Below are 10,433 nucleotides of genomic sequence, written 5' to 3'. Positions count from 1 at the left end.
TGCTTTCTGTGGTACTGTGCTGATCCTGGGAAGCTTCTGCTGGAGCCCAGCAGAGGCTCAGCATGGGTAGATGCAGCTTGCTGCTGGCAGTTTTATCAGGGATTGAGAATGGTTTACAACTGGATCTTGTCAGAAATGTTCTCATTAATTCCTCCCCCAATTAGAAAATGCAGATTTTGAGCTTGTGGCCTCCCGTTGCCAGTTTACAGCCTGACAACCCTGAGCTCAAACACCCCGATCGTCTTCTGCTTTCTAGAGGTGGTTTAATCCAAACTCCATCCTCTTGCTACTCCTAGACCCATCTCTTCATCTCTGCCTTACTTTGTTCTTGTCCTCGTTAGCACTTATTCTACTACATATTTGTTCAGACTTCTCACAGCAGGTGGAAGTTGAGTTCAAGTGAAGGGAGTAAGAATATAGGGTTTGACCTGCTGCAAGGTGTTTCAGATGCAAAAGGACGTGTTTTTCCTATAAATTGCACTGAATTTTAATCTTCTGTTCTTACTCTGATTATATGCAGTGAGGTCTATGTTATGAACTCTTACACTCTTCCCCACACCCAAATGCATTGCTACAGTAGAAGGCAGAATAGGTTCATTCATCCTAGGGGCAATCACCCGCCTGCTTGGGGCTGTACTGTATTTTCTGTTCCTTCACTGGTAGTGTGTTGTTGGGCCAAGAATATATTACTTATTTTGGCACTATTCTCCAACTCCAAATAAGCCATACATGCTTACAGTGCTGTAAAGTCATAATGATGCAATCGCAGTAGCGTGGTCAAATGCATACAAAGTGTGTATATAAAGTAAAATTAACTCACTGCCTCACAGCTCTGCTCATGTCGTAGCGGTTGTTTTTCTGATTCTATAAAGTATACTCTCCCCCTTTATTTCTCCTCTTCAACCCAGAAGCTCTTTGCTTCTTTGTCTGCTCCTACCACCTATTTCCAATTAGTAGAAATAACCTACAATTGAAATGGAACAATTGGATATGGTGGGGGTGAAAATAAAGTATCAAAACATCAACGTTTATTAAAAAAAAAAGTGACATAAGTCACTAATTTCCACAGAAACCAGGACTACTTTCCTGCAAAACTCTTACCATAAAAAGGAGAATATTCAAGACAAACCTTAACAGGTATCAGTACATTGCTTTCCAAATAGGATATTTTTCACTTTTAATTTTTGTTATGGAGAACCAGCACACATATTTTAGAGCAGGTATTTTTATAGAAGGTATTCCAAACTATAACTGAACCAAAGACTACCACCCTGTTGCAGGACCTCTTCAAAAGTCACGTCAGTGGCTTGGATTCCCCCATTGAACAGAAATGCTCCAACTCTGCTTTTGCACCAAACCAGAGCTGTTTGTTTCTGCCTTGGCCTCCATCTCGGGCCATCTCTGTATGAAAACAGACAGTTTTCACAGCACACACTCACAACTGACGACTATTTGCATTGTCTCTCTCTATAAAAGAGTAATACCATCACCTCTCCTTTGGATCCGCACACGGGAGCGAAGAAAAAAAAATGCTTTTGTGACCTACAAAAGCCTTACTTGAAATAATTCTCTACGACTTGAGGCCTTTTGGAAGGGAAGGGATATATTGTTTTGACTTGATTAAAGCTGAAAAGTTGATTTGACATCCTGTTGTCAAGGAAACCAATTCACACACAAAAGAAAACAGTTGTGATGGTATCATTCAGACTATTCAAGTGACCTTAGAAAGAAAAAAAGGCTTCAGTTCCAAAGATTTGTATTCAACTCACTTCACTACTGTAGAAATAAAGATCATTGCTCTTTATGCTTATTGGAAAGCAGTTTTCAATCTGGAAAAAGCAAAATGCCACATCTTCTTCCAACTGCCAGATCCAATACTTTGCTGGGACCATACACATAAACACACCTACCATTTATTGCCTATTTCAAAGAACCACAGAAAGAATCACACGGAAGACGTATGGAGAAGGAGAAGGAATTTCTTTATTTGACAGGACCATGATAAATACCCCCTGACACATACCACACCTATTGAGCAGCAGCTCACAAGCCAGGTTTTAAAACGTCCTCCTTCAACTACAAATAAAGCTTACCTCAAGCTCAGCAATGTTTGAGCCCAGCTTTGTTTTCCTGGGAGATATCAAAAAGCAGCATTTTTTTCTCTGCCAGCCTCCTAGATCCCTCACAAATTGAGTTTTTCATGCATGCAATAAATGGGACGTAGTTATGCTCAATCTGCTCACTCCTCCTACCTACAGGATCCCAAAGAGGCAGAACTGTTCTGGCTGACCACTACCACCATCATCCAGCTTTGCAGCTCATGCAAGTCTCACAGAGGTTTCATTCCCTAACAGCGGTGGGTAGATTGGAAAAGTGAAATTTTCTATCTATCCACTCATACACTGTAATTATACGTCTCTTTCTCCAATGACATAGCCTCTGCCTGGCCGAGTGAGCAGACAGACGACTAAATAGCAACTTGTCTCAAATTCAGTTTAGAAAAAAATAGGCATGATATTAATAAGGAGGGAAATACACTGAGGAATGAATGCCAGTGTTCTTACATTATTGTCATTTAAGGGCATCACACCAAAGGTCACAGAAATAATAAGCCTCAGTCATTTTCCATTTGTTACACAACATACAAATTGCCACAGTGTTAATGAATATCTTTCTCCATTCCTGGCCAGCCAAGACACTGTATTATTTCCTCTTAGACAAGTACCTAACCCTTGGAATTCATTATTTCCATCACTTCTTGCAGCACTTTGTCCTTAGGGCTGAGCATAAATGCCACAAGGCAGCTGTGACTGGAGCATCAAATGCTTCATATGGCTGAGCCTGACTTCTTTCTGATAGAGCTTTTTTGCTGTAAGAGCATACAAAGCATATTTATATAATTTATGATCAAATATGCACACACACACATTTATATATGCTCTCTTACAAGTGTCTTAAACCCCTTGCGGAACACAGGGGAAAAAATTTGACATTGTCTGTATTTTGTGGATATTTCAGTATATAAGTATCACGCAATAATAGTTATGCTGAAACACCAACTGACCACAACAATAGAAGCTACCATGAAATAACTGCATTTCCACTTAAAATGATGACAACTGGAAAGTAGTTCTTGGAACAGAAATGACATTCACAGAAATGTGGAAGGGCTTGTATGAAGGGATATACTGCTTATACCCTCTTTACTCCTAATAAAATAAGATAGCACAGCTGAGCTATAGAGAGAGGAATGCCTCATTTCTAATCTGTACTTCATCATATTTTAAGTTTAGGAATTTTGTATAAATATAGATAGCAACAGCTGAACCAAATTCATACCATTTCATAAACTAGGTGAGTTTTTTTAAGACATTAAATTATTATTTCCACTGTTCACGGTAAGTATAAAGAATATGCAGATGAAAAGAGAATATTGAAGGCTGGTAGCTTTGTACAGTTCTGAAAAAGACTAAACTTTATGTGCATTATTAAAATTAGAAAGAGAAGAATGAAGTCCAACACCAAATGCTGAACTAAAATAAGCCAAGGTTACTTTCTGCACATAATCAAACAACCTCCACCTCTGTCCCCCAGACTGAAACACCACACTCTGCATTTTGATGAACATCTTATCTTAGCATTTTCTCCTCTCCCGCCCAACAAACCCAAACAGCAAGAGCCAGAAAAGAAGAAAGCTGATGGCACTGCTAAGCTTACCCACAAACAGGTCCGTACTCCGTTATGAGTTTTGTGTGGTTTCCCCAAAAGCCCTGGATAAAAGAAAAATAACAAAGTACTTTAGAACAGTACTTAACAGAAACTCTATCGTACAGTGTTGCTAACACTCACACCAAAGCTTTGAACCTCAACTAGGAGACCCATGGTACTAACTCATAACCTCACCTTTCTCTCATTGTCCATCTGTGACAGTAGAGTCTAGAAATAATGACTGAAAAAAAAAAATCTCAGCCCCAAAAAAGACCTGGAAAGCCATGAAACATGTTTTCATCAGGGTTTTACACTCCAAAATATGTTACCATTTCATGATTTTTTTTTTTTAAACTAATTTCATGATTGGGGTCCTGACTCATAATTTTTTCCTGAGATGTGTGTGGATGGAAAAACTGACAGAGAAATTAATAACAGAATAAGTATATGACTTACTACACACGAGAAATACAGGGAACATGGAAAGGTTGTCTTGTTTTGGTTTTAGTTATATTATTAAAAAAAAAAACAAACCTGCAAAGTTCGGAGTTTAGCACAAGGCAGTCACCTGGGACACTCTGCAGAATAGTAAGCAGATTTATTTTAACAAACTCTTAGAATTTTTACTGTGTTTCATTTTCATAATTGATGAAAATTGGTATCCATTTATATAAATAAACCTGCCACTATACTAAATTGTTAGTGTCCTAAATGAATTCAAATTGATTAATCTGAAAGAAGGTGTGCAAAATGTATTCCCAAAAGTAAATGTGAAAAAAAATCTGTTTTAACCAAACCGCTATATTTGAGAATCACTGCATTGTGTTTGTAACTTGTCTATGGAAAAATAACACATTTGACTGCGTTAATCTGCATTTACATTAATTCAAGAAAGACTATTGTGATCTGTCTTCATTCTTCAGAGAAAATTCACTAACAAAGCAGAATACTTATGCCTCATATTGAATCTTTCTTATTTTTTTTATGACATACTGCAGAATATTAGCTAGAACAATATGAACTATTGTAAATACATTAACCACAGACATAAATAAAAAAGACCACATAATGTGTGTGTGCTTTGGGAACATTTTACCTCACTAAGCAAAAGAAAACCCGGTAATCAAAAGTAGTTATCCTACTTATCACCCAAATTACCAAAGCACTTGCAACCACCTACAGTCCTCCTCTTATAGAGCCCTTCAATTGCTTTTTATTCTTAATACAGTTGTTGGGTTTTTTTTAATCCTGGACTTGCAGTATGCTTATTCTACAGGACAATACGTCTCTAGGTTAAGGCAAGAACTTTAGGTTTTCCTTAAGCTACAAAAAGCTAAAGCACTGGATGGCGTGTAAGAAAACACACTAAAGATAAAATTATGAAAGAGATGGTTTAGATGACTGCCTGAAAAAATACATATTCTCACCTGAAAAATACTTTACTGCTAAGGTAGACAGAAAAGCCTCATCCATTAGCACGCAAAAACTAAGGTGGAAAAAGCCTTTCTGATACCACAAATACATACAGCTAACTCAAAAAGGCTTTTATCTGCAGACACCGAGGGAGGGGAAAAGGTACATACACATTCACACCGGCCTGCATTTTGCTACAGCAATACTTCAGCAGCAGCAGGATTTCAGCCTGCAATTGTTATGATTTCAGCATTGCAAAGGTTGCCTACTGCCTTCCCCTGCTGATGCAAGGGGAAATTCTGGGGCCAAATTCCCCCCAGCGCTATTCTCCAAGCAGTCATCTAAGACGGCATAAAGCAGGCTCCGCTCATCCGTGCACTCTGACCGCTTTGCCTGAGAGAGTGATTTCAACCTGCGTAAACACAGCTGACATTTACAGCCACGCTGAGGCACCAGCGTGACACAGGGCACTGCTCGAGGTTACCGGGCAGAGTCGAACGTGGGGTGCAAAGCACTGCTGTATCACAATGCTATCGGTTGCATGGGGCAGAGGGACTTCCAGTCTTGTGAGCTGATGCCGAATCAGGTCTGCCCTCCAGTCCACTTTCCTCGTAGCCTGAGCCTTCAGGGAGGACATCCCAAACTACAGCCTGAACCTTGCCTGCCAAGTTTTGCTTTGGATTGCGAGCACGCACATAGGTATTGCACTTGCTGTATCCACCAGCTGCATTCCAGCGAGCCAGCAGGATATTAACATTTACAAGAAGCCTAGGCTTTAAATGATTCAGTGAATAAGCCTTCCAGAAAGCCGGCTTCTTGGAAGCGCTGATCCTGGCTCACTACAGTAGAGGGGTCAGGCAGAACACATTTCCAATCAGGCCTGTTAACCAATAACTTGTTTTCCACCTCCAGGTCTCCTAAATGATTGCACTGGCTTAAAATTAACCACACTTAGGTTTTCTTCCCCCAAGTGAGAAGTACAAGCCTGCAGGATGGGGGGAGAGAAGGAGCTGAAAAGTATCTGGGAGAGATTGTGAGAAAGCATCCTCGGGAATAAAAAAAGCGCTTGTTCTCTACACTCGGGAACACTTTCTCACATCCTGCACCACTGCACACACATACACACCACTGCCTGCCTCTGCCGTTCACCCCTGGGACCCACTGCTATCCTGGCCCCCTTCACAGGCATGGTGAGCTCCTGGGAGCAGGTCTCATTGGGCTGCCTGAGAAAGACGAGCAAACAGCATGCACAGAGCCCTGCGAGGCTCCGGTGGCCAGAGCATGGGCAAGGCAGAGGGAACATGTGCGTGCATCCCTTACAAGCCAAGGCACGCCCTTCAGCTGGAGAAAGCTGGGGTTGTATGAAGGCACCTGTGTTTCTTCTCAATAGCCCTGAGGAAGGCCAATGAACCTGTGATGGTCTCAGCACACAGTGAGGGGATATGCCACGTCCACATAGCTCTGCCAGTTTTGCAGCATCATCCCTGAACACAGCTTCCAGTAGACAGGTACCTTGAAAACATCCTCCTCCTTCTATGAGTCATCTTTGAAGCACAGCAAGCCTCATAAGTGCTTTTGGTAACTTATTTACACTAGCTGAGGTTGATCTGCTCCAAGGCTCATTATTGCAGGTTTGTCCAGGTTTATAATTGCAATTGTACTTAGTACCTACAGGATAACTAAGCACCTGCCCACCAGCAGCAACTGTTTTACAAGAAAATGGAGGTAGAGACCTCTCTTTGACTCAAGATCACCCAGTGGGTAAAATGAGGAGAGGAAGCGAACTCAGAAATGGTGCCTGCTGACATGTACCCAGTGGCTTAAACAGCCATAAGACAGGAGCTATAATGAAGCAATGTGGGGGTTAGGAAGGGGATAATCAGGGAAAAATGGAAATGTATGTACTCTGATTTTTTAAGAAAACAGAAGGAAACTGAAAAGCAAAACAACGCACGGTATTACGAGATGACACCATGTGCATCAGGACGAACAGTAGCACATTAAACAGTCACTCATAACAATGAAGTGTAAAAGCATAGTCAGTAATGCTGTTCCAAGTCAGAAAAATCACGTAGCTTTTCTTTGGTTGGAAGCTGCAGAATATGAATTGTCATCAACAACAACTCAGAAAAGGGTTGGGGCAGGGGGGGACTTGCTGTGTGTGGCCCCTACAGTGAGGTACCAGCCTGATGACAGCCCATTATCAAACAAGATAATGCAGGAGTATGAAAAGCTTCTTTCCCTGAAGAAAGCATATTTTACAGCATCTGGTACGCCATGGAAACAGCAGCTCAAGTGGGCTGACTGCTGCACACCCAGAAGGCTGCTTTGTTTACATGGCTGGCGGTTGCCTCCCTACAGGGAATTTGCATTCTCCCCTTCCTCTGAGCATGTATCATCAGCTGCATCTGTGGTAGAACCACTTACAAGGCCAAATCCTGCTCTCATAGATACAGGTGCAACCCCTATGGAAGGGAACAAGATTTGGGTCTGCATCAGTCAGAGCCAAGTCTGGCCATTGCCAACCATCTATCCTGAGATATTGAACGTTGAGACTTCAGCCTGAGCAGCACATACATGAAAGGGCTTCAGAAAGGACTCCATTGGCTCAAGTGTCCTCTTTCCTTTTTTCAATAGATTCTGCCACTGCAGGACGGATCCTTCAGCAATTTCCTCCTTGCTGCATATTCACCTTGCTAATTCCTCACAGCAAGGAAAAATCTGCAGCAATGTCATCTTCCCTCCTCGCTGAAAACAGGTGTAGGCACTAAGCCAAAGTTTTCAGAAAGAGGCAGTAGTACCATGCATTTTGATTTTCGGCGTGTCTAACATGAGGCATATCCAACCTATTCTTATTAGTTGCTCAATACCTGCAGATCTCATGGCTGCAAATGAGGACTTAAGTGACTTTAAGCTTAAACTCAAGCTTAAAGTGACCCAGGCTGCATGGAGGATGCTTTTTAACATTTTAGCTTGCTGCACCTGGAAAACAAATCACGTGGTTTATGAACTGAGCTATAGTCCTTCAGGGTCACTAGATAAAATGGTTTGAAGGGGGCCACGTAGTTGGGATCCAGCAGATGCATGCTTCTGACAGTAGCTCAAAATTTGGACTCCAAAAAAGTGACTTCCAGAATGCATGAGGGTAGCCCTTGAGTTTTCTAGTGTACTGAATGCTACAAAAGCTACGGAGCTGTGGGGAGAGCGATGTGGTGTGCCCATCAAAATCCATTGCAAGTAGGAAACATTGCCCATGCAAGAACAGCCAAGGGAAAAAGGCTTCTTTTGTCAACCCTTTCTGAAAAGCATCACACATTACCTGATGTCAGTCACTTACCAAGACAGCCTGGATTCAAACCTGTGACTCAGAAGCCAAAGACGCCACATCTCATCAGTAGTCCCATATATACTCCACCCTCACCACCCTGTAGTCAGACATGTTGTTCTGTTTCACTATGATATTAATAACCAAAGCATCATTGTTTGAGTGCACACCTCATATCAAGGGACAAAAATCTATACAGTTCTTTATGGTACATAATGAATGACATTTATGGATCAGATTTTTAGTATTCAATGGGCTTCACACATCTTTTTTCCTTAGACCACCCGGAAAAAAAACCAACTGCTAATAACCTAGTACCCAAATTGATTTTTTTTTTTTAATACAAGCTAACATTTAATTAAAACAACCTTGTATCAGACTGCAGCCCACTTTGAAGGAATGACCCCAGACCGTACATCATCTCCAGTAATAAACCTAGTGAAAACACTAGGATGCCAGCAGACAAGAGGAGGAAAACAGCATGAACTTCTAACCAGCCTGATTCCGAGCCATGTACATAGTTTGTTTCCTTTAATCGTTACCCTTAATGGCTGTCCTCTGTGTGTAATTTGGTTTAATTTATGTGTATGACATTTCAGATTTTAAAAAACACATATAGCCTTTCCAAATTTATTAAAAGCAGCCTTCCTACCCTTAATAGTTATTAAGAGAGGTTAGTGTTATGTAATTAAGTTAATCCTCATCTGTAAAGGCTAATTAACTGAACACTAATTGAATCTGCATATGAAAATTTGGACAATGTGTTCTCATTACACAATTAAAAAAAATTACCTGAACTAAATACCAAACAAATTGTACATTTTTTCCTTCTACCTTTTCAGGTCTTTAATAAAAACTAAGCGGGCAGGTTTATTTCTGTGTGTTGTATGAGCCCTTGCTGTCTGGAACAAGGAGCTGTCGTATCAGCATTTGGAGAAACTGGACCTTCCCTGAAAGATGGTTGTTTTCCCTCTTGCATGAGCTCTCCCTTTTGCTCTGCAACTTACCCCATGCTGTTCATCGCCCTCTTCTCCTTCTGCTGTCCGTCACCTGCCCTGGTCAGAGAGGGCAGAGGCTCTTGGGATCGAGTCATATCACCCAAAGGATCAGATGGCATCGAGATGTCACCTCAATGGATCATATCACCCAAAAAGATCAGATGGCACAATACGATTCAGTCATGCCAATTCACCACCCCAAAGCTTGCACGCAGCCAGCTCAAAGCCACCTGGGCAGTTTTGGCAGGGCACTACCCTTTCACCCCCAAAGATCACTTCCCAGTGAAGTCCTAAGGAGAAAACAGCCTCATGTCATTCTCCTCTGCCTGGGTGTGCCTGCATTACAAAAGCAAGACATGTTTTGGACCCTTTTCAGCCTCTGCTTGAGACATTTACAGTTTAAAACAGTCAGGTTTCCACGAGGGAATTAAGGAAAGCACATCATCTTTTCTGGTATTTGCTGTCTCTCCCCATTAACCAGGTTAATGGCTGATTCCAATAGGCTGGTAACTGAAGAGTCGGCGGGAGGGAGGCGAAGCCAAGCAAGTAAATACACAATTGCGAGCCTGACCTCAATAGCATGCAAGATTTCCCAGTGCATGGAACACACACAGTCCTCAGATTTTCTCACAAACCCCACCATATGTTTTTAACATTGGAGTCATAAGCACCACCGCTGCGTAAGTGGCACGGCTGGACGGAGCAGCTGCAGCCAGCTAACAGTCCCTCAGGCACCACTTCTGGCCCACTAGTAACAACCTGGCACCCTGCTTCACAGCGAATACCTAAAGGAAAGAGGGTCAGAGGAATGGAAAATGGGATACACCCTGTGTTATCTTTCTTTGGGAAAATAACGCATTTTCTAGGTGAGGGAACAGTGGAAGATATACACAGACTTCAGTAATGCGTTTGGCCCGGTGGCAGGCGGACAGTCATCACACCCAAAAGGATGAAGATCAGGATAAAAACTGAGAGACTGTAAACATGCA

At 41.8% G+C, this 10,433-nt stretch overlaps 1 protein-coding gene across 1 annotated transcript in view; it reads right to left on the bottom strand.

Moving 5' to 3' along the window:
• Positions 1 to 10,433, bottom strand: part of TBXAS1 (thromboxane A synthase 1 (platelet)) — a 251,951-nt gene that overhangs the window by 154,819 nt on the left and 86,699 nt on the right. The window contains exon 4 of the mRNA XM_009332943.1: positions 3,718 to 3,770. Coding sequence (XP_009331218.1) covers positions 3,718 to 3,770 — 53 coding nt within the window. The remainder of the gene's footprint in view (positions 1 to 3,717; positions 3,771 to 10,433) is intronic.

This window comes from Pygoscelis adeliae, unplaced genomic scaffold (genome assembly GCF_000699105.1).
Source record: "Pygoscelis adeliae isolate BGI_AS28 unplaced genomic scaffold, ASM69910v1 Scaffold38, whole genome shotgun sequence".
NCBI lineage: Eukaryota > Metazoa > Chordata > Aves > Sphenisciformes > Spheniscidae > Pygoscelis > Pygoscelis adeliae.
The sequence above is the reverse complement of the archived record's forward strand: the minus strand, read 5'-3'. Positions and strand labels throughout refer to the sequence as shown.